This window comes from Alosa sapidissima, chromosome 4 (assembly GCF_018492685.1).
Source record: "Alosa sapidissima isolate fAloSap1 chromosome 4, fAloSap1.pri, whole genome shotgun sequence".
In the NCBI taxonomy this organism is placed as follows: Eukaryota; Metazoa; Chordata; class Actinopteri; order Clupeiformes; family Clupeidae; genus Alosa; species Alosa sapidissima.
Genome location: NC_055960.1, coordinates 20,856,789 through 20,882,156, shown reverse-complemented (window position 1 = coordinate 20,882,156; position 25,368 = coordinate 20,856,789). Strand labels below are relative to the sequence as shown.

At 42.9% G+C, this 25,368-nt stretch overlaps 1 protein-coding gene across 3 annotated transcripts; it reads left to right on the top strand.

The window, feature by feature from the left end:
- The first annotated feature begins 20,312 nt into the window (after positions 1 to 20,312).
- slc2a10 (solute carrier family 2 member 10) lies at positions 20,313 to 24,339 on the top strand. Of its 3 annotated transcripts, XM_042090595.1 has the most exons (6): positions 20,316 to 20,616; positions 21,315 to 21,660; positions 21,950 to 23,179; positions 23,359 to 23,481; positions 23,636 to 23,771; positions 23,988 to 24,339. In XM_042090595.1, the coding sequence occupies exons 2-6, from the start codon at positions 21,657 to 21,659 to the stop codon at positions 24,079 to 24,081; spliced, it is 1,587 nt and encodes a 528-aa protein (XP_041946529.1). In that variant the 5' UTR covers positions 20,316 to 20,616; positions 21,315 to 21,656; the 3' UTR covers positions 24,082 to 24,339. The 3 variants fall into 3 exon arrangements, with proteins under 3 accessions (XP_041946531.1, XP_041946529.1, XP_041946530.1); XM_042090597.1 differs by lacking the exon at positions 23,988 to 24,339 and having other exon boundaries at positions 20,313 to 20,616; positions 23,636 to 23,775; XM_042090596.1 differs by lacking the exon at positions 20,316 to 20,616 and having other exon boundaries at positions 20,627 to 21,660.
- Positions 24,340 to 25,368: the final 1,029 nt, after the last annotated feature.

Genomic DNA, 25,368 nt, shown 5'->3' with positions numbered 1-25,368 from the left:
GGATTAGTCTCAATTGGGATAATTTCTGGGGGGAAATCTTTGCATCTGTAATGGCTTATATACAACTCCGCCACAGACAGTAAAACTGCAATAAAACGCCAAATTTGTCCTATAATAAAGCATTTGTGTATTCTGCTCTCTATTCAGTTGTGACAAATGTGAAGAATGTGTACAGAATTAATGTAAATTGATGGGAGTGGATTTTTTTGTTTAAAATATTAAGCTACTCTGTTGATAACATTAACCTTTTTGCATCAATTCTTGTTGTTGTATTTGTATGTTGTTGTATTTTGCATGTTTCAGCATGTTTGCTGAACAATACTGCCTCCTTTTGGTGAGAAGGCACTGAATAATAATTGGGTAAACAATGACACCTGGTGGTACAAAGTGTTATGGCCACTTTATTCATACAATCTATGGTTGTACAGTAAGTGAAGCAATACGGCCATTCTCTGACCATTCTGCTCTGAATTATCTTTCACATATAATTTCTGCAATTTCAATGGCAGTTGGGTCAAGTTATTTTCATTGTGTTTAATCATTGTGTCAGTGGCTGCATATTGCATGTGACTTCCAACATGTATGCAACAAAGAGCAAATATAAAGTAAATGCCACATACAAATCCAAAGAACCCCAGAGGGCTTTATACCCTAAACAAACATACACACCTCAAATTTTTCGGAAACTGAGAGTTCATTCCCCGTGTCATTTCTTTCTCAGAGAGCAGGATTAGCCTGTAATTAGATTACAGATAATTGCTGAAAGGATTTACACGCCTCAGCGGATCATTTTCACCTTGGCATTAGAATTATTTTGTGAGATCAGTTCAAATCCAAAAGCTATTATGTTCATTTAGGCAAGGCGAGGCAAGACAACTTTATTCATATAGCAGATTTCATACGGGGTCACTCAATGTGCTTTACATAAACAGAAGCTAAAAGTAATAGTACATAAAAGTATAAAAGAGCAATAGTTTAAAGGGACACCAGGCAACGTTTTCGTGTTAATTACTCATCTTCGTAAGTCGGTATATGGTTAAATGACTCATTACAGGGCGAATGAAGACTCTCTCGCCCGCCCCTACTGCCTGTAGGAAGAATATCCCGCTTGCAAGTTCAGTGTATATCGTACCCGGCGACCGAAGCAGTTTCAGTTTCCATCCTGCATCCACAGCACAGAGGGAGACTAACGAAACGCTAGCGATTGTTGCAAACATGTGTATAATGGCAGAGCCGGCGAAGAAGCAGCGAAAACCCTTGACGGAAGATGCAAAGAAAAGGAAAAGAGCTTCAGACCGAGCGAGGGGGAGTTTCGTAGAGAAAAAGAATCAGGCTTGCCTGGTGTCCCTTTAAAGATTCTCATGTTTTGGCATTAACAGAAGGAATGATGATCACACTGAATAACAGCATAAAAGCATGCGGGCAAAAGTTTAAGGAACAAAAAATCTTTAAAAAAAAATAAAGTGCATAACATTAAATAAAATAAAATAATTAAAAGTGATAAAAGATACAAAGTAGTATAAGTTGATGCTCTCTGGAAACATGCTCTCTGGAAACAACATCTTCACAAGCTCTGCTGGTGCACCTATAGGACTTGAAAGATCAAATTTGTTGGACAATCTATTAGCATAAAGCATAAATATTAGCTTATATTATCTATTATAGCCTATATATATATAATTAACTATTAGCATAAATATATGATATCTGTTGTTCAAAATATTTTAATAATTGAATATAATTACCTGTAAATACAAGTTATTGTGTTTTCGTATGCTTAGAATGAGCACTTTATATATACAGAGGGTCTGTAATAAGAGACGGTTGGCTTGGAGGCTTATCTTTGGTAAAACTGTGCGTTCATGCACATGGGACATTGGTGTATCTGATATACTGTAGGCGGGCCAGAGGCGAGCTAAACGGATGACAACAGCGCTGCAACCATGGAGGTAGGCCTATATAATTTGAGAGTGAATACAAATGAATGGCGGAGGCTAAGGCTAGTAAATAAGGCCAGTTCATAGTCAACGCCATATTAAACACTGGGGCTCGGATCCAACGCCAGTCGGCTCTGACCATGCGCCAAGTTCCAAAGCTGGAAATGACTCATGGACAAACGTCGATTTTTATTAGACATACTGTAAAAAGAGAGTCGTCCTCCAGTTCAGAGGGTAGCGATAATGCACATACAAGGACGGATCATGGCTTGTGCCAAGTGTGCACGTGCACAGGGGCCCTCAGCCAATGGGGGCCCTCGGATTTAAAAAACAATTGCCATGAATTTAGGCTAGATTATACCCGGTGCTTCTGTCTGTTAATTTGCGGCACAACTGAATGGTGTTATGGAACCGCGGACTAAATGTTTTCCTGATCAATAAATACTTCTTAATTCATAAAATATAGAGGCATAACATTAGGTGGAAGTGGTAGGCTATGAGTGCTCATTCAATGTGTATGCGTGTTTGCGAAAGTGAAACTGACCCACTCATGGGTAGGTGAATGAAGTGGATTCCTGCAATGTTCATGAAAACAGCATAGCGATTGGATAGCCTAATTAATCGCGACTTGTTGTAGGCCTAACAGTAGCTTATATCGTAGCAAATAGCCTATGGCGATGCCGATGACAGATAGGCCTACACTTATTTCACTCGTCTCGCTGGAGTGAGCGCATAATGTGGGCTGTTGCGCAAAGAAATTAATTAGGGACATGATCTGCATCTTCATTTACCAAACGCTATAGTTTTGCTAACATCTCCACTGTTAACGTAAAATATGTCCCCATGCAAGGTAGTGTCAAGCAGCAGTGAAGTGAAAACCTTATCATGCAGGTAGCCAATGTTCACGTCACCTGAGTCAGACAGAAAACGGGCCCTGCTTGCTCTGTTTGTATGCCCCTTCCAAACTGCGTTAAAAGGGTATATTTAACAGCCAGAATTTCAGAATTTGCACCACCTCTCACAAAATACTATCAACGTCCCTGCTACCGGTCCGTCAGATATGACAACTGTGTCCGGTCCGTTTAGTGAAAAATGTTGCTGTAGACTGTTTGGACAGCAAAGGGAGATTGCAGCCTAATAATAAAAACAGCTGCTGGAATTCATTTCTGTGTGGGCCTGAGTTATTATATATGACATAATGTACTACATTTTCATTGTGTGAAATTGTGCACCAGCCTGCACAGTGACAGCAAAGAGAAAGAAGTGCTGGCTGCACACGCGTGTCGCGGTCAGGGGGAAGGGGGGCCTTTTTTGATATTGTGCACAGGGGCCCATATTTGTTTAAGCCGTCCCTGTGCACATACCTTGCTTGCCACATAACAAGAAGAAGAAAAAGTTGTTCGGGAACGCGTGTGAAGTCCGAGTGGAGTCGCCCGTTTGGTTGTAGCTGCCGGATAGGTACCCGTCCACCAACATGTACAGTAGGCTACGCGCATGAGAGGTTGTGCCCAACACGGACTTTCGTGCACGGAGCTGGTTCCAAATGCTCCATGCGGCGCCATACTTGAAAATGGCGTATGCTAACATGCCGAAGCTAATCTGCACGCTCTTGACCCCCTGGCTGCAACATCCGGAATCAGTCAGTAAACATTGGTCGTAATGTTATCCAATTGCGTTGAAGTCTGGAATCAGTCAGTAAACATTGGTAGTAGTGTTCCAATTGTGTGCAGTGATATTTTCAAATGCATGCTTGGTGCCGCCCCTCGAATTGGGCCATTTTTATTACTCATAGCTAGACCCTTAATCTTTCACAAGCATCTTACACCCAGAGGCGATTGCTCTAAGACTACAGGGGAAGCTCAGCCTCCTCTAAAATATCACGGAAAATCGCATCAAATAACACTATTAGCTTCTAGCCTACTATTACAACTAGAACATGCTGAAAAAATGTTCAACTTCATGGCTAGTTTGTTCAGCAATAAGGTTTTGCCCGTCATTTATCGTGATTTCGCACCCGTAATACATTGCTGTAACAACACGATCCATAAAAAAAACATGCAAAAAACCCATAGACGCTCGGCTTCACTGGACTTTCAATGGCACTACAGAGTGGGCTGATCTCAGTGCAGAAAAGCTACACGTTTATTGGACAAGCGCCACAAAATCGTCATTTCCAGGGAAGCCCGGCGTCTCTGGGAGTGAATGGGACAGTGGGATGGCCCGGACGCCGAGCTTCTGTATGATGATTGGAGGAATCGTCATAGAGGCTGGACTCTTTTTGATTGACAGCATATGTCGCGATCTGACAGGAAGATCTGACATCCCTGCCTGGTTCAAGTTCAAGGCAGGGATGCGTTAACGTTAGTGTTGGCAGGTGAAGTCGAGAGACAGTTTTGGGATCAAGACACAAAGGCCAGACATCTCTATTCCATTATTGGTAGTGTTTCTGACACAGTTACGGCCTGCAAGTGGTAAGCGTAAGGAGGATGTTATCATTGCAAGACTGAGAATAGGCCATACATGTCTGAATAGCACACTGTGTATTTTAGGAAAGCATCAGGACGGACTGTGTTCTTGCCAGCAGAGGGAGACTGTTGAACACGTATTGCTATTTTGCAGGAAGTATGAATCACATAGGCAAGACTTGTTCAGGTGCCTAAAGCGGTGTGGGCTGAACGAAGTGTCCCTAAAAAGTGTGCTTGATGTGGGCACAAGTGTAAAGGGAAAGCGCTATTTCTTTAAGTTTTTATCTGATACTGGGCTGTATGGGAGAATTTAATTTTGTAGAGCATTAGTCCAGCAGGAGGCAGCAATGCAACATTGTGGATGCCAGCTGCCGTAAAACCTAATAGAAGAAGAAGAAGTCGTCGAGAGACAAGGCAAGTTACAACTCAAATTCTCATAATTTGGGAGCAATACAGTCGGTTTCTATTTGTCTTTGTAAATAGCATACTGTAAATAAAACCGTAATGTGGAGTTACAGAGTTTGTGACTTGCTTTTGTTCCAGTTGTGTATTTAGGCTACATTAGGTAGCGCGCTATATAACAACTCTATAGCCTATAGCCTATAGCCCTCAAAGAACAATATAGCTAACCTGACCCTAGCCAGATGAATTTCGTTCCGCTTAGCTCCGCCTAGCTTCACTCACATCCATCTGGGACCTCTTCCATTGAGAGTGATTTCTGCAACCGATATTATGGTACAGCCAATCAGGACGCAGGGCGGGAGTTTCATAGATGTGACATGGCGTAGAAGCGACTGTGAGACTGTTATCAGCATCACGGGTTGGCTTCGATGTGAGTGGTTGAAGTAGCACGTCAATAGATGACGGACAAGTGGCTTATTCAATCATATGCAAGCATTTTTTGATTAGGCCCAGCCTTCTGAAGCAACACTTCAATGGATCGGTTCCAGATGGATGAGTGGAGCTAGGCGGAGCGAAATTCATCTGGCTAGGGTCAGGTTGCAATATAGCACCTTAATAATATTAATTTAATAATTTACTATTTTTATCAGAGCTTCCCCTGTTCCAAAGAGCAGCAATCGCCACTGACTGACGAAGTTTGATGCAGTTTTGCTTAAAGATATGGTACGTCAGTAGCTTGCTCAAGATCATGACGTTTATTGCCGGAAGGTAATGCCTTATACGGACTTTCCTTCGAGAGGAGCTGGTAGAGGGACACTTGGTAAGTGTTCTTTTAGTCAAGTCAAGTTAAGTTTATTTATATAGCGCATTTCATACACAGGTCATTCAATGTGCTTTACATAAACAAAACCAAACAATAATAACAAATAAAAGCATAGAAGGGCAATATAGTCAAAGAATAGTTCAAAAGGTAAAGATCATATTAAAAAGAAAACATAAAACACAAGGTAAAATCATTTAAAAATAAAGAATAATTAGTAAGCAAAAACAAAGGCAAAAGTAGTAAAACAGTAATAAAAGACAAGGTAGAATAATTATCAGCTCGCTCGGTCTGAAGCTCTTTTCCTTTTCTTTGCGTCTTCCGTCAAGGGTTTTCGCTGCTTCTTCGCTGGCTCTGCCATTATACACACGTTTGCAACAATCTCTAGCGTTTCGTTAGCCTGCCTCTGTGCTGTAAACTGATCCTGCTTCGGTCGGCGGGTAGGATACACCGAACTTGCAAGTGGGATATTCTTCCTACAGGTAGTAGGGGCGGGCGAGAGAGCAATCATTCGCCCCGTAATGAGTCACTTAACCATATACCGACTTACGAAGATGATTAATTAACACGAAAACGTTGCCTGGTGTCCCTTTAAAGGAAAACCAAATATGATCATCATTTGGCTGCATTTCCAGTATTGGCGTTACGTAGTTGTTTGTCCACCAGATGGCGCATCGTTGCAAGTTAATCTAAAGTGGGTTGGAAAGACAATAGACGCTTCCTACAAGGACAACACGGTAGTTTACCGCAGAGAACGTCTAATAAGGGTAGGATGATTTCCACATGAAATGTAATTCCCATTTCTTCTTGAAGCCGAAATAAATCTGAGAATGTTTATCGGACATGCTTGGTTTTTACTGCAGGTAGGCTACGTTAATCTTATAGTTATAATTAACTATATAAAGTTATAATAGCCTAGGACATAGGTAAAATAATGTTACCGTTAGCATTGGTTGAGTGATGGAGGCCAATTTGATTATTGATGTATTTGTAGAAAACCATAAATGCTGTTATAGGCTACAAAGCAAATTGATAACAGCACTAATGGTATCTTTCGACTGTCATCCCATTCTCTTCTGACCATACCTAAGCTACTAGCAGGAGCTATAGGGCCTACTTATCAGCGAGTTAGCCACAACACGTTAGCTAATGTGATGGTTTTCTAATGGAAAATACTGTATATACTGTATACCTGAAAGATAACCTGTCTATGATGCATCCTAAACATCGGGCTGGGACATTTCTGTTCAAAGTCTCAAAAAGCATCGGAGTTAACGTTCATTCCCAAACACCCACTAGGCTACTTCAATCCTCTATTTTCAAAGGTGAAGTAAGGAAGAGCATGGCTCAAAGTAAAGTAACTAGGACTGAAACTACATAAATTCGTCAAAGTTGATCATTTGTGTCAACTCGCCGCAATGTAGATTTATTAACGCACCCGTGATGATCTCCATTTAAACCAAATGTTTTAGAGTGCACGTTAAGAGATGTATCCAGGGCACGGCTGTACCTACACATATTTGTTGCACGTGTTGAGAGGGGAGTCGACGTGCTTTGATTCCAGCTTGGTAGTTGTAGTCTATGCGATTAAAAAGCACATGTGTGTGAAGTATCAATGAAACAATGATAACACTTTCATTATGGCTGCTTTAGCCACAGAACTTCAGTTACTGTACAGTGGGTCCCATTTAGAAGTGTCCACTTCATTCGCGCTTTCCGTGATTCACGCAGCTGCCTGAAATGTATTAGGCCTACTACTGATATTAGTACAGTACGCTGTGTTTGGAAAATAGACTCCCGCTAGATTTTCATGTAAAAATTGTTTTTTTTGCATATTTTGCTAATATAGTCTAAGGAACAAGATTTATTTTGGTTTCAAATTTTCACGATCAGTCTTTAGTGTTTTTATCTGTATGTTTTAAAATAAGCGATTCTAGTCCGAAAAGTGATTCACATTTTCTTCTACTTTTTTGACAATTAATTCCACTTTTTGCACACAAAACCCCCAGATAATGTAGAAAGGTTGTTGGTTCTAAAATAATATCCATAGTTTTCAAACTTTGAGTGTCTGAAAAGTGTAAAAACACCTCCTCCTTTGTTGCCTATGTCAAAAACAATTTCTTAATCTTTGCTTTTCTTGATGCTTTCCTTGACCTGCCATGTCATTCTATTGTCTACCTTAAGATACATTTGTCTTGGAAATAATCTATAATAGTACAGGCAACACAGTACACCACTACATGTAGGTGTCATAGGCATGGGTAGTTACAGCGGGGAAAATAAGTATTGAACACGTCAACATTTTTTTCAGTAGGTATACTTCCAGTGAGCTATTCACATGAGTGAATAGTGGAATGGCATAAGAAAAAAGTATTGAACACGCTAAGAAAAAGCAGTACACAAAGGCAAGGAATGGCAAGGAACAAGCTGGAATCTATAAGTAGTTAGAGAGTAATTATCCCTCCTATCTGTGCAAATTAATATAAACTATAGTAAATATTGATGGGCTATAAAAAGGTTTTTCGTTACCAAGGTGTCACAAAAGAAACATTTCATGATGGGTAAAAGCAAAGAGCTCTCCCAAGACCTTTGCAACCTTATTGTTGAAAAACATATCAATGGAACTGGTTACAGATGCATTTCAAAACTTCAGAATCATCCAGTAAGCTGTATTGGAGCCATTATCTGCAAGTGGAAGGAACATCACTGCATCATCAACCGGCCATGCACAGGATCTCCTCGCATGATTTCTGACCAGGAAGTCTGAAGGATAGTCAGAAGAGTAGCCCAAGAGCCAGGGACCACTCGGAGAAAGCTCCAGAAAGACTTGGAGGCAGCAGGTACAATTGTTACAGAGAAAATCATAGGTGATGCACTCCACCGCCATGGCCTCTATGCACGCTCACCCTGCATGACTATTACTGAAAAAAAAAACATGTCAAAGCTCATTGAAAGTTTGCTAAACAACATTTGGACAAGCCTATGAAATACTGATAGAATGTATTCTGGTCAGGCGAGAGCAAAACTTTTTGGATGTCATACTACACACCATATTTGGAGGAGAAATGGCACTGTGCATCACCCTAAAAATACCATACCAACAGTGAGGTTTGGAGGTGGAGGCATCATGGTGTGGGGCTGTTTTTCAACTCATGGTACTGGCAGACTTCATACAGTTGAAGGAATGATGAATGGAGTCATTTTGTTCTGGGAGAATCTTTACATCCACCAGGAGGAAGATGAGGATGAGACATGGCTAGACCTTCCAGCAGGACAATGATCCAAAGCCTTCAGCAAAGGAAACTCTCAATTGGTTTCAGAATGGAAATGAAGGCCCTGACCTTGAATCCAATTGAACAGTTTTGGAAGTTAACTAAAGATCAGGATTCACAAGAGGGACCCCTGGAATCTTCTATATGAAAAAAAACTCTGTTTAAAAGAATGGGCCAAAATAACACCTGAATACTGCGACTGATTAGTTTCGTCATACAGGAAATGCCTTGAAGCAGTCATTACAAATAAAGGCTTTTCCACAAAGTATTTGAGAAATTTCAGTAGACGTGTTCAATACTTTTTTCCTGTGTCATTCCACTTTATTACACATAACTGTACTTATGGACATTAATTAATGGATTTTGTCATATGGGTGGCTTATCAGAGTTAATACTAATGTCTGGGGAAAATTTCATGCAAATAGCCTCAGTATACTTACTGAAAAAAATGTTGACATGTTCAATACTTATTTTCCCCGCTGTAAATAGCAGTAGGCAAAATTAACAAACAAAATAATATAAGGTACAAACAAACTGACAAACCATGGATAGAAGTTACAAACAAACAAAGACAAACCACGGATGGCCCGCTCACAGCCTGAACTAATACAAAAAACAAATAACTCAAGGGAAAACATTGGTCAGACACTAAACCATCTGCATTTGCTCTCCAAATGAGCCGGGGAGCCTGGGAGTTGGTCAAGGCTAAAGTTAACACCATCTTGGTCACTGTGATGCTAAGCACTAGTCCTGGTGTGGACTATGGCTACCCTCAATGAGTCTCTAACTACAGGGTTACTGAGGCCTGGCTCCCTCCCGATACCCCCATGAGGCTGTGGAGCAGCCAGTGCTGGTGGGCTGGATGGATCTTGACTGGTGGGAACAGGTTTAAGCTCGGAGCGATGCATGGTCTTAAGGGGGCCCTCCTCCCCATATGGCCTGATCTTATAGTGTGTGCCAATTCCATCCAGACACTCCACGTATCCTGGATTTTGTGGCGACCGTGAAAATTAAATTGCAAAAGAGTGTACATGTACTAGAGGTCTGCACTCTCGCTGTAGACCTGCAGGTCCCGACGCAAAAGAGTGCGTTCGCGGGTGCGGGACAAACCGATGATTCACTGCACTCCCGCAAATTAAATATGTGTGTAAAATTAAATATGGAAATGATTAAAGTACTGTTCATAACTATAGTTCAGCTGGATGTTCTGTTAGGCAGCATTAAAAAACGGGGTTTAAGCATAACTGACGGATAGCAGGCCTATAGCCTATATTGTCGTTTACGTGGGTTCAATTTGTTCCTGCTGCTTTTTGTCAAAACTAAAAAAAAAAAAAAAAGCATGACCGAGGAAGAGGGCACCAGACTAGGCCTACTTCAGTTGTTAGCCTACATTCAGAACCAAGAAACTGACATCTGGAGTCTTTCTCAGGTGTGTGTGCTCCTTTCGTGAGAGAAAGAAAAACTGAATAGGCTATCCCTCCTGCATGCGGGCTTTAGCGGGCGGGAGCTGGACATCATGTTACAGATGCGGGCGGGAGCGGGACTAAAAATGACACATTAATGCGGGAGCGGGACAGAATATTGCGGGAGCGGAAAAATCTGAAAAATCAGTCCCGCGCAGACCTTTAACATGTACATTACATTTAGCAGACACTTCTTGACAAAAGTCACTTACATACTGTATGTCGGCTATATTACAAGGGATCACATTGTCCCCGGAGCAACTTGGGGTTAAGTGACTTGCTCAAGGGCATAATAGTGGAAGCCGGGAATTGAACCAACAACTTTCAGGCTACTGCACGCTAGCCCAGCTCCTTAACCACTACACTACCACCGTCCACTAGAAAAAGACTAGAATGACGTGGTAATATGGGTACGGTGTCAGGACCACCATGCCTTTGATATGCCGCAGCCTCTTCTAAGTGTCTCCTAGCACTAGCATAGACAGAAGGTCTAGCCAAGTCAGGTACTCTTGATGTTGCACCACCCAATCAGTCAGTGGACTGTCCCTGTGGTCACCTCCAGTTTTTCCAAGTAGATGGTCGACTGGTAACTTTGGCTTCTGACCAAACATCAGCTCGTATGGGGAGTGCTGTGTGGACTGGTACATGGTGGTATTATAGGCGAACAGGAGCTGAGGGAGCTACTGGGGCCATTTACGCTTCTTTTCAGGGGTAAAGTCCTGAGCAAGTCATGAAGTGTCCTGTTGAAATGTTCACATTGACTATTCCCCTCTGGATGATAAGTGGTGGTTCTACTCTTTGTTATGCTGTAGATGTCACACAGGTGCTTCAACAGCTCCCCCTCAAAGCTGCGCCCCTGATCAGAGTGGATTCTCCATGGCACGCCATACACATAGAACCATCTCTCAGTTAAAATCTTAGCTACGGTGGAAGCTCTCTGATCAGGGGGGGCAAAGATCTGGGTCAACTTTGAGGAAACATTTATGACTACCAGAACATTCTCTTGTCCTGTGCTAGCCACTATGCAATCCAAGAGAGTAATATCAATGGAGATTATCTACAAAGGCTGTGTAGCTAACAGATTTCCCAAGAAGTTTCCGGCTTGGGTTGTCTTGCTTTAGCAACCACACAGTGCTCACACTCAGAACACCACTTTTGCACCTCATGCCACATCTGGGGCCAGTAGCACCTCTGGCATATCAAATCTGTGGTCCTGTCCACCCCCAGATGGCCATGGTTGTTGTGTAGACTAGTGAGCACTTCGACTCGCAACACCTTGGGCAGTAAATGTTGCAGCACTGGATCCCTGGAAGGAGGAGCCTGGATCGTTCGGTACAAGGTCCCATCCACTTCCTGTATCTGAGACCACTGGTTTATCAGCTGCTGGACTTCCATTGGTTCACTCCACTTGTCTTAACTGGTAGGTGGTCGTCCCTGTCGCCAAAACCACAGTATCTGAAAATAAAGGGATCAGTCCCTTGCAGGACTTTCAGGTCTCTTTTGGTTCGACCAGGGATGGTGTCCACCATACACGATTCTGTCATCCAAGAGTTTAGGTGCACTCGAGGCTTACATGTTGGCTATGACAATCGTCAGGGGGACATCCAGGCCATGTGACACAGATCGCACTGTGTTAGTGGGGCTTGTGGGAAGCCTAGAAAGGGCATCGGCATTGCAATTAGCTGTCCCAGGACGATATTTGATGTTGTAATCAGAGGGCATGCTGAGAAACCCAGCACTGTTCCAGAGTGCCCAGTTTCGCTGACTGCAGGTATTGGAGGGGATTGTTGTCAGTGTACACAGTGAACTTGTTGCCCAGGAGATACTCACGCATTTTTTTTCCGTGATTGCCCACTTGACTGCAAGGAGTTTGAGTTTCATGGCACTATAATTTGACATGTTCCTCTCACTTGGCCGCAAGCCCCGGCTAGCAAAGGCTATTGGTCGCCGTAACCCATCCTCCTGTCACAGAACTGCCCCCAATCCTGCATGGCTTGCATCCGTCTCTAAGATAAAGGGACGACTGAAATCTGCATAACCGAAGTCTGGCGCTTGAACAAGCCGTTCTTTTAAGGCTCTGAGTCAGGGCTGGACTTGGACCAAAAAATGGCCCGGGCATTTTTGGCCATGGCGGCCCACCATGATTATTTATACGATATGCTGAGGCACACGACATACCAAAGGATATATGCGCACATTTATCATCCATTTCGGGAAAGCAATGTTTCACTAATATTACATGATAATAATAACTGTAAGCTGTAACACCTGCAAACTATAACTTTATGGCAAGCTAAAATAACACTAAGTTGGACACCGAGTCTACTCATAGCATTATTTGAAAACAAAGGCTATTAAAAAACACACACACACACACACACACACACTAGGGTGACCACCTCCAAACCAGCAAGGACGAGGTTGTGCACAAAACTCTATAGGCTACTAGTATTATGCATGTTTGAAGTCTGACTGAATAAAATGAGTCCTGTAATTATTTCCTATGTTGAGCATTTACACAGTTTTAGCCTACAATCTCCCCAGATACTATTAAGTGAAGATACACACATACCAAAACATTTTCATTGTTACGGGCTATCATAAATTCTGTGTCATTCTAGTGTCTTTCTGAGGGCGTGCGTGTATAGCCTAGGCCTACGTGTGTGTACCTGCCTGTACGCGCACAGAAATGTGATAGGTTTGCTTGTTGTACTGCTTCAAGATTGACAACAATTTAGACCAATCATGACTGACTTCAGATCTCAAAAAGTTGATTGCGTTCTAAGGCCGAACACTCGTTGATTTGTTGTGGATAACTTATTTTATTTGTTCTCCTCTCCGCGTCGACGACAATCGAATAGCGCAATGTAAATGCAGATGGCTTCTTTGCTACTGATGCATGTTGTAGAGAAACGCTGAAATGCATGTCAATCGAAAGCGGAGGAGCAGGTGGTCACCCAGCCCTCCACACACACACACGCACACATCAGCCCTCCCTGCATGAAACGTCCCTCTTCATTCTGCTAACATTTACAGTAGCTGACCTCTTCCTCAATTTGTCCCTGCTGGGTAACGTCTCTCTCCTCCTCCTCCTCCGTAACGTCTCTGTCCACCTCCTCCGAATCCACCTGTACTTCTCCTTCCTCTGTGTAACTACACTGTACATCAAACGTAACGTCTCTCTCCTCCTCCGAATCCACCTGTACTTCGCCTTCCACTTTGTTACTACACTGCACATCAAAGCGGTGTTCCACTCCTTCAGCCTGTGCACGCGATGTCGACGGCCCTGCACCCGCTGTAACAGTCGACATTGGGGTGAACATTTCTGTGATTGACACATTTTGCTGCGTCCACTTGTAGGCTTTTTAGCCTTTTGTCTTGCAGCTTCTATGCGCCCCCCTTGCGCTTTTGTGGTTTATTAGGCCTACTATCCATTTTCACAGGCGGAAACTCACTTCTCTCCGCGGTCAGACAGCTCAAATGGCAACATTTGATAACCCTGGGAGGGGAGGGGGAGGGGGAGGGCTGAGAGATGTCATTGGACTAGCCCAATGTCAGTCAAGAAAATCAACCAATGGGCCGCGTTTCGTGTCTCAAATACCGTCGTGGTGGATATTTTTTAAAATTATTATTAAATTATGACAGCCCCGGCCCAAAAATGTACGTCGGCCCGGTACGCCAGGTGGCCAGTCCATGCCTGCTCGGAGTCAAGAAATAGTTCTGAAGATAACCTGAACCTGACTACATTCAATGTTATATCCAATATTGGATAGTTATTGGATTGGACAGATGTCTCTTTTTTTGTAAATTAAATGTATGCAAATTAGTGCATAATTAATGAGATATTGTTAAATTACATCCATAAACATATATTTTCAGAAAATGTGTAATGTAAAGAAATAGTGTCTCTACATAAATAATCAACTAGTAAAGTTTCATAAGAATATCAAGGAGTTACATTTTTTACCCTATTCACCCGTTCTATGGAGGCCAGTTTTCGGCCGCAAATCCTAATTAGCAGGTTTAAAACTAAAAAATCAGCTAAGTAAATATGATATTCAGAATCAGCACCCAAAAATTTGTCAAAATACCCTCTTTAGCAGTGTTTTCTCACATTTGACCCCCAAGTGATAGTAGTCCCAGTCTTAATTATGCATTATATAAATGATGATGTCATCTAAGTGTGAAAATGGATCGTGAAAATTTGAAGACAAAAAAAAAAATCTTGTTCCTTAGACTCTATACTAGCAAAATATGCAAAGAATCCAGCGAGATTACACAAGACACCGTACTATATGCAAAACTATTAACTTTTCGCCAAGAGGTGGCATCTTAAGTCCGCTTGATACTGCCATTGGTTCCCAAAGGAGATTTTATTTGGGTCGCCAGCATAGCCTAGTGACAATTTATGTTGTGTAATAGACCTAGCATAGGGCCTGCCTTATATAGCTTATAGTTTGTTAACGGTCACGGTTTTGTCATAACTCCCTCTATGCATTTTTGCATTTAGAATAGCTCTGAAACTGGGGGGCGAACACGTCGCAGAGGGGGCGCCAGTGTGTGGATATCTCAATCGCAAAATTAAACAATATTTCTATCGGGCGCCTACCATGGACAAGGCCTAATCTGCCGGCGATTTCTTTTTCGATTTCTTAAAAGATTGAGGATTGTCTGGCGAAAGCCAGACTAATCATGGACCTCACAGTTGCAAAATGCAAGGGAACATGAATCAGCCTATATTTGCACAAACAATAACGGACAGCAGCTCTTCAAATTGGCCCGTTAAAATGTGTATGAACAGTCTAGCGACGCATTTCATGAAGGCCCTTTTGGACATTTATTTATTATTTAGTTACTTGCACCACTGGGTAAAACTGCATTTTGTTTTCGACTACTGGTATTTAATATGTGCATTGACAATAAAGTTGAATATCATATGAACTAGATGACTAAACTGTAGAAGAAGAAACATTCACAAAAATCCATGACATGACTTCTCTTCTTGAAAGCTGTTGAAAACTGCATGGAACTGACAGGGATTGTTTTGTTACAGACATAATGCTGCCTTCTGCTTTTCTCAAATACAATGTAGCCTACAGGTGTACCTTTCATCAGTCCAGTTGCAATGGATGGACTGTGATGAACTGCCCTACTTGTGATTGTTATAAAACCTTTAAAATCTCTAAACAATGCTACATTTTTTTTGGCAAGTGCTACAAATCTATTCACCTTTGCAGCGCCAGTAGGCTACTTTCTGTGCGGCCCGCAAACACACATGCTAATCAAGCATACACAAAAGTTTTAAGAGTGGGGGATGGAGTAAAAGATGGAGACAAATTGATTAATGTGATTCCGCTGTGTTTTCGCGGAATGGATGTACAGGCTATTTGACGCTATTTTTTATACCTCTTCTACAGTTCCAAACAAACATTTAAAAAAAAAAAAAAAATAAAAATAAAAAAAAAAACATATTCCAGTATTTCTTTCGAAATTGAAATGAAGTTGTATGCAACAGCAAACCCTAGCTTACTAACAGGTTGGAATTTTGAAATGTCACGTGATGTTTCGCGTGAGGTAGCCTCCTGTTGACGGAAGAGGCTCTGATTGAGCAGCAGAGAAGAGCAGGAAAGAAAACACGTAGCAGGATGGCAGAGGATCTCTACGAAGAGGAATATTTTGGATTAAAAAAAAAAAAAACGGCGACGAAATTGTGAATTTCCAGAGCGTGTTACTCCACACTCGGCAATCGAATCCTACGGACTTTTCCCTTAAAGATGGCAGCTGCAGCAGCAACATTTCCGGAAAGGTACTGGCTTGATGAAATTCATTCTGGACTCTCTATCCGACCACATAAAGACCTCGGGATACTCCGGTTTGGCTTTAGGGACCCTCTACTCACTACCATGTAAGTGTAATGTTGTTTGGAACTGTAGAAAGAGGTATAAAAATAGCATTTTGTAGCGGCAAAATGACATGCCCGGGTCACTTCCAGGCTAACGAGTTGACTAAAAACGGTAAAATCAAACTTTCTCAAAACCAATCCGAATGACATGATTTTGATGTCAACTCAACGTATGTACTCCCAATCATCCGTAAATTGATCTAAAGTGCATTTTACTCCGGATAATTCCTTTAAGGGGGGAGAAATGGGACGGACCCTTTGAGTTGCAGGTTTGACAGGTTGAGTTGCAGCAAGAAAGCCATTGCAAAGACGTCAGAATAAGAAAAAGAGGCTTGCCTAGGCCATGAAACACCGCCAATGGACTGCTGAAGACTGGAAGAAGGTAGCCTGGAAGCCAGCCAAGCCAGCGAACACAAAATTTGAGGTCGGGAAGTTCGGTCTGGACATGTTCCATTGTGGAGCAACTATGCCCAAACCAGGGCAGTTCGGAGTCACGGGTTGGAGAATGATTGAGAATGGCTACGTCAGGCTAGGAAGAAGGTGTTATAGCAGAGAATGTCCCCTGCCTTGTGGGCCTTATGTGTTTTCTGTGTGTTCTAGGACCCCCGTAATGAGACGAGCTCACAGTGTATCCCCACTGAAACTTTGAGAAGCTCTTCAGTACCGTCCTGTACTTCAGCATGCACCAGTGCAGATATCAGTGATGAGGTGATGAAATTGAGAGAGACATCAATGACCATGACTTTTCTTCAAACTGAGAATAGAGTTGGTTATGTGAATCACACTACTGATCATCAGTAATCACCTCACATTTTACTTGCAGGACCTGACTGATTTCACTTCCAAATTCATTTCTGCTAAGGCTCTGGAAAGCATGCATCATTATTCAGAACCTCACAGGCCCTTTCTCACTGTTAGCTTACCAAGACTTCATTTGGACCTCAGGACTGAGACTCTGAAGGTTGTGCAGGACGCTGCAACAGGTCAAGAACTGGCTTTGAAGGTGGCCATAGAGAGCATGAGGCGAGAGCTGAAGCAAATGTTGAGTTGCAGACGGGGAAAGAGAAAGGAAGTTAGCAGTCCTGCTGGAGGGTAGACCGATGAGGGTCACAAAAATGGATAAATGGAAGGAGGAAAAGAAACATCTGCCATCAAAACACACTCAGGAAGAAGGAGAGTGTGCTGTTTCACTGCTCAATGAGGCAATTGATGAATTACCCAGTGTGATACATACCCTTGATTACCCACTTTGGAGCTGTCCAAAGCCGTCTGTCTGTATTCAGAGTAACATTGTTCAGATATCTGTGAGAGAGGCTCCCCTGGAGAAGACCATTTTCTCATGTCAGAGTTCCCCTTCTACGTCAAAGGAGCATGCGGTAGTCCAATCTCCTGTTGCAGATGCTATGAAGTGTCTAGAGGAGGAAAATAACACCCCAGCTCCTGTCCTGTCATTTACAAGATGCTATTTTTCTATCAACAATAAAATGTGCTGTGACATTGGCTCTGCCATCTAAGTTCCTTCCTCTGCCATCAATACTCCCTCCTCTGCCATCCAAGCTCCCCCCTCTGAACCCATACCCTGGAAATCCAGAGTTCTAGCGGGAGCACGATTGAATTTTCTCAGCGAGTCACTCTGGCAATGAGTAATGATGCTCATAGCTTATGTCCCTTGTATCGTGGAGTACCAATCACATTGGTGTATCTGATATAGGTGGGCCAGAGGAGAGCTAAACAGATGACGACAACGTCGAAGTCTGGAGTCAGTCAATAAACATTGGTCGTAGTCATGGGCGGACTGGCCATCTGGCATACCAGGCATTTTCCCGGTGGGCCGACGCACCTTTTGGGCCGATAGAATATGCTATATATATATATATATATATAATTTAATCATTTTGGCCAACGTTCAGCCCAAAGGAAGGACAATCAGCGGCCCATTGGTTACATTTCCATATTGACACTCGACTGATCCAATAACAGCTCACGTCAGGCCCCACCCCTCGTATTTTGGCTCAGAGCCAGGATTCTGTGAACGCATCAAAAGGTAATTGAAGTTGCCTACACGAAATTGCAGCGGGTGCCTTTAGTGACAATAGTGCAAAAGTAACACCAATGTAGAACCTTCAAAAATACAATATTGCAAATAGGCTAGCATATAGGCTAGCATAGCTCAGATCTGTGCGCGTTCTCGGTGTTGGGATGACTTTGGCCAATCGTGTAACGTGGAGACGCACTAAACCGCCTCTATTTAAAAACAATTACTTCCGCATTCATGAGCTTAATCTACACTGCGGTCATTTTTTGTGTCTAACCTTTAACATCAAATAAATCAATTGTCATCAGTTGTTGTATGGTATGGACGTCCATAGTGGGATATTTGCACGCACAGCACTATTAAAGCGCATTCGAGATCCAAAATGTTAGTAGAGGCGGAGCTCCACCTGTAAGATATATGACAGAATCCTACACGTGAGAACTTCGTTTTTAAGACAATTGATTGGTCAGTGTGCGGTAGATTACACGATTTGAGCTATAACTTAGCACATAACCTCCTCCCGACCAGGTTTGGTTGACAGCATAAGATACCATGGTGATATAGCGACACTAAAACAGATCCACTTTCGTGTCACAGCATAGCCTGGCTTTGAGCGCAACATACCTCGCTAACCCACTAATCAAGACTCGTAGTACACCCCACTGGTAGGCTGTGTGACATGCCATACTTTATTTTGCTTAAAAAAACCAACATTTCTAACGGGGTGACGATACTTTTGGGTTACACTTTACTTGACAGTGTCGACATAAGAGTGACATGACACTGTCATGAACGTGTCATAAACGTTTATGACATAACGCTTCTGTTATTAAGTGACATTTGTTTTTTGTCATAACAAGTTAAGGTTAGGATTAGAGTTAGGGTTAGCTTTCATGTGTCATGACAGTGTCATGTGTTCATGACAGTGTCATGTCACTCTTATGTCGATACTGTCAAGTAAAGTGTTACCAATGTAAGTAGCACTTCACTACATATTCACATATTCACGTCATTACTTCTGAGATATCTGAGGCATCTTTAAAATCATGCCCCCAGAGTGTAGCACTGTTGTAGCTGCCTGCAAATCATACCCCCACAGTGTATCACTGTAGCTGTAAAATCATGCCCCCAGAGTGTAGCATTGTAGCTACAGCAACTTGAATTAGGTGCAGGCAGGCCATTTTAGCAATTGGACTCTTCTAGTAGCCTATGGCATCATAGAGTAATGTGCAGAGTGCAGTTTGGCATTGTTCCCTGAAATATTCAACGTCATCCCTGACAAAGAAGTTTTCTGGACGTCTGCATATGTTAGCATTATTCATCCTTTCAGGATAAAGCTACCATAGGCATTGCACCTCCATGCTATAGATGCTGGCTTTTGAACTGTGCACTATAATAGCAAGTTGGATGGTCCCGCTCCTCTAGCGTGAGTGAGTGAGCGAGTGAGTGAGTGAATGAATGAATGAATGAATCTTGCCCCAAGGGGAATTTGTCTATGTCCATGATTTCCAAAAAGAATTACACATTTTGATTGGTTTACCCATTTCTGGCTCATGTCTATGGTTTCTTTTGCATGATATAATTTTAAGCAGCATGTGTGGCAGCATGTAGCATCTAACTGTGCTCATAGACAGTGGTTAGGCTACTTACTGGACATTTTCCTTACTGGACATTTTATGAGTGTTGAATCGCTCTAAAAAAAAATTAAAGCAGAAATAGGCCTAATTTAAAGGTCCAGCTCCACATTTCTTTACATCATCCAGTCGTTTCATATATTTTCAGGCAGTTTGTCGACTAATGCATTAATTTCCAAAACAAAAAAGTATTTAAAGCCTTTCTAGTCCATTTTTAAAATTCACATGAATAATGTGTGCACACAAGATAGTTTCCACAAGATAAGAACTTGTGCACACAAGGTATACAATACACTCAGGTCGGAAAATAATTTCTTTCAGAGGTTTCTGCGCAGGTCTAATTAAGGACATGTAAAACGGTTGCATTTTGGACGTAGGCTAGGCCTATAACTTTCAGACGAGCGTTCTTTCCTCGCAAAGGCATGCAGTAGCCTGGCTGTGTGACCAAAACACAGTGAAGAGGGCTGTGCTTCGAAACAAACGTTCGACATTTCATTGGATGGAACAAGGAGAGCAAGAGAGTGCAAGTATCCCCCAGTCCTGTCAAGTTGGTGAGAAACTTGATGCAATTTGAGAAGACTCTGCCACGTAGGTCCCACTTCCTGGTGCCCAGATGCCGTCTATAGCCTACAACAATGACCGCTACATCGCAGGGGAAACATACTTGTTTACACCGATTAAACTAGGTAAGGCACTATGCTGTTCGGATTGTCGCTTCTTGATATTTGGATATATTTCCACCTTCGAAGACCTGGAAAACGCCAATTGTGAAGTCTGCATATTCTATCCTATTCAGAGAACGGAATGTTATGCGACTGACTTACAAGCCAGAATTCGTGAAAAAGTTTGGGTTCTTATTTATCTCGGTAAATAAAATGCCTGCTACGATACCACGATATAGCCCACTCGCTCCCTTTGTGAAGTAGAATCTAACGGGCACCTCGTAGCTTATTTGGTGCCAAATTAAGCGCATACAATTATAACACTGAGATAGTAGGCTAAATGGATGAGAAGCCGAGTGCCTAGGCTACTAACATTTTTGAGAGACTGCATAGCCTATCTACATGGAAAAACGGCTATGCATGGTTTCATCGTTATAGGCTACGGACTTAGGCTATCGGTGAAACAAGGGATAAAAAGTCAGATAGGCTAGTTCTAATTGTTTGTAAATACATGATGCACGGTAAAGCATGGGCTGAAATTTGCTCATAGCAAAAACAAATCTAAGCTCTCTATTCCGCGCGTTTAAGCTCTCTATTGCGCGCGTTGGTCATCAAGTGATCTCAAGTGGACTTCACTTGTCTAATGAAATCATGGGCATCAACAAGCTCGTGTAGTCATGGATACAGACCTAGATTCAATTGCTTTCTTTTCCCTGCTGCAGGACGCAGAAGACATGGAGGTTGACATCAAAGAGCAGCAGAGAGATGCCCGCCTGAAATGTTTCCATTTAGACCTTTCATACTTTAATTAGCCAATTACAATATGTCGCTACTGTGTAACCCGACTTCCTCTGGAACAGCACAGTCCACAAAGGAAAGACTGAAACGTTTTACCCTGCCAATTAAAGTATCATTATCAATGACACCTGGACACTGAAATGGAATTATTGACTCAAATGTTGGCCTAAGTTGTCCTATTGCCAGCACCTGATTGACAGTGGGATCTTCGATGAAGATAGGATGATCTGATCCAAATGCACAGCTGAGTAACCACGTTTTCAAAAATGGGTGAGATATGTTATCTGTGACCTGTGTGTGTGTGTAGGCCGGTGTGGTCGGTGGCAAGGCAATAGATCTTTTTCACAGCAGCCATTTTGACATGAAATAGTAGGGCAAGCATAGGTGTTACTAATTATGTTAAAGAAGTCTCTTCAATTTAAGTGCAGCAGAATCAGAACCTTAATTAATGTCATTAGTAACACCTGGGTTTGCCATATATTTCATGACAAAAATGGCTCCATAGGCTAGCTTTAGGTGGTGCAGGACCATGCTCATGATGTTTTTCCCTCCCTCTCAGGTTGCCCTACTCCAATGCTGGCGGCATCTGTGTCCACATTGGGAGGGCTGGTGTTTGGCTATGAGCTGGGCATTATCTCTGGAGCACTCCTCCAGCTCAAAACACAGTTCCATCTGGGCTGTGTGCAACAAGAAACCATAGTCAGTGCTCTGTTGATGGGAGCATTCTGCGCCTCATTGATCGGTGGCTGGCTGATTGATCGGCGAGGGCGACGGAACTCTATTCTGCTGAGCTGTGTTTTGGTGATAGCCGGGACCAGCTTGATGTCCACTGGTGGATTTTTTGCCATCCTGGTAACAGGCCGGGCGATAACAGGTTTTGCCATTTGTATCTCCTCCATGTCCTGCTGCATCTTCGTGTCTGAGATGGTGCCCCCAAAGCGCCGGGGCCTGATGGTGACTCTCTATGAGGTGGGTATCACTGTGGGCATCCTGAAAGCGTTTTCCTTCAACTACATCCTGACCGATGTTCCTGAGGGGTGGAGGTATATGTTTGGTTTCGCCATGGTGCCCACGATGCTCCAGCTGATCTCAATCTGGTTCCTGCGCTCCAAAGTGGCCTCAGCAGGCCGCCTGTCACGGGAAAGCCACAGAGGGCTAGTGGAGGAAGCAGGCACTGAGGTTCCAGGGGAGGTTCACCAGGAAGAGAGGCAGGCGTACAGCACGTGGTGTTTGTTCCAGAGCAAGGACAACATGCGGACACGCACATGCATCGGGCTGGGGCTGGTCCTTTTCCAGCAGTTTACAGGGCAGCCCAACGTGCTTCTATACGCCTCCACCATCTTCCACACGCTGGGCTTTCAGAGCACGGACTCGGCGGTGCTGGCCTCGCTTGGGCTCGGCATCGTCAAAGTCCTCACCACCCTGGCATCCACGGTTTGTGCTGACCGCGTGGGTCGCCGGCCGTTGCTGATTGGTGGGAGTGCAATGATGGCAGTGGGCCTGTTGGTCATCGGGTTTTTGAGTGGCAGTTCAGTGCTGGATGCCAGAAGGCCCTGCAGTTCACCTGCCAATGCCACACTCAATACTTATGGCAATGCTAGCCTGATCAGATCTCTACCTGCATCAGGGACTCCTCAGCTATCAGCAGACCCCAGGCCCCTCACCCAACTCCATGCTATCCCAGTTCCTACAGAGGCTCCAGGGGGAACTGACCAAGAAGCAGTGAACTGGGTCATTTTAATCAGCATGATGGCTGTAGTGAGTGCCTTTTCAGTTGGCTTCGGACCAAGTAAGTCCACTGGGTATATATTAATAGAATTGTAATATGCATGTTGATACCTCGGAATATTCTAAATTTGTTCATGCTGCAAATGGGATATTTGTACAATTTGTATCAATTAGTGATACGGATGATGGTTAAAATCAGGCTTTGGGTGTCCATAAAATAGTGTTGCGTGTTGTGTTTAGTGACTTGGCTTGTACTGAGCGAGATATTTCCAGCTGGAGTGCGAGGAAGGGCCTTTGCCTTCATCAACTGTTTCAACTGGGCAGCCCATCTCATAGTGACCTTTTCCTTCCTCAATGTCTTAGGTAAGTTTGCTTTGGGATCCTGTGCCCATTTTCACACTTTAAACTGAAATGCACTATATTGTGAGACTACATTAAGATAACCTTGTGCCTGGAACAGAACTGTGAAGTGGTTTTTAGTGGATGCTGATTTGTGGTTTCTACATCCTTTTTCCAGATGTAATGGGTATGTCTGGGATATTCCTAATGTATGGAGCAATTGCAGTGGCATCCACTGTTTTCATCTTTTTCATGCTTCCAGAGACAAAAGGAAAGTCACTTCAACAGATTGACCGGGAGCTCTCAGAGAAAAGGTAAAGCATTTGGATTCTTTTTATATCTAATCAGACTGTGTATATTTCAAATCAAAGTACCAGTTCTTATCAGTTTGTAGCACCAAAGTTAATGCAACTTGTATGAGCTGCTATTGATGTAATGCAATTTCTTTCTCTAATTATTTTACAAATCACCCATCTGATGATGCCACAGTGCAAGATGGTCGCCCAATTATCCATTGCTCTTTTTTCCAGATTCCATGACCGATCTGACTGCTTCCGGAGGATAACCAGGGTATCCTCGCCAGGGTATCAGAGGGTGTGTAGCATCTCAAACTCTAGTGTGTAGCAGTCCACAGCAAACCCTAGTGGCCCACAGAGACCTGTGAAGCAAGGTTGCCATAGTGATGTTAGGATGCAGCCACTGTTGAAAGCCTCTTTGCATAATGTGATCATGAATTGTACTAAATCAGGAAATGCTCCTTCTCACATGAATACTTCATACTTGAATCAATTGAACCCAAATGGAGCTTGTGTATTACTGTATACATATTTTGTATTATTAGGGCCCGAGCACCAAAGGGCGCAAGGCCCTATTGTTTTTGTAAGGATTATTATTATTATTATTATATTAACTTTGTCTCAGAGCGTTTTCCTTTTTTGAGGTGGTTAAGATGGGTGAAAAGTCTTGAAATTTGGCACACACATCAGGTGTCACGCAAAGCAGTTAGGTACAAGAGCTTGGCCCCGGGACTCAGTAGCGCCCCCTTAGGTGATTGAGGCAGTGGTTGGCACATACTTTCAGCTAGACGCATCAAATTTGGTAGGTGTGTGTATCTCCTCAAGATGAACAACTTTCGTATGTACAATGCATTAGCCACACCCAACAGGAAGTGAGGTATTTGGGATTTTGTGCGGACTAAAATGTGATGAATTGTGATGCCAAAAGAGGATCTTCCCATCGGTGAAAACGCATGAAATTTGGCACACATGTCATGAGGTACCATGAATACACAGGGGAAAAGCCTTGGCACTGGGCTTGGCCCAGGAACTCCATAGCGCCCCCTTATGTCACTGTGACTTGTGGTTGGCATATAGTTTTAGATACACACACCAAATTTGGTGGGTGTGTGTAACTCCCAAAAACAATCCACTTTTGTATTAACAAGCCATTAGCCACGCCCACAGGAAGTGAGGTAATTGGGATTTTGTGCATTGTGGACATGATCAATTTTAACGTACTCCTCCTAGACGGTTGATCCGATTCATGTGAAAGTTGGTATACATGATGCCAATATGCTTCTGATTCTAAATTGTGAAGCTTTTTTTGATATGTTGTAATTTGACGAAATGGCAAAACTCTGAATTTTTATACCCTTCCACATAAACAATAAATGTGTCTTAATTCACCATGCATGGCTTGAAATTTTTAAATTTCACAGGTCTTTGAATACCATGGGAGTGATGATATTGACATGCCCATAATGCATATTTGGCATAGCGCCACCACCTGGCAACAGAAAGAATGGCAATTACACTGATGTCACATGATCAATTTTTACATACTCCTCCTAGACGGTTTGTCAGATTCATTTGAAATTTGGCAAATATGATGCCAAGATGTTGCTGATGTTAA

Excerpts from the sequence above, each read along its gene's own strand:
- slc2a10 (XM_042090595.1), top strand. Across the intron at positions 23,180-23,358 it reads TTCAGTTGGCTTCGGACCAA|TGACTTGGCTTGTACTGAGC; the intron begins GTAAGTCCACTG and ends TGTTGTGTTTAG. Across the intron at positions 23,482-23,635 it reads TTCCTTCCTCAATGTCTTAG|ATGTAATGGGTATGTCTGGG; the intron begins GTAAGTTTGCTT and ends TCCTTTTTCCAG.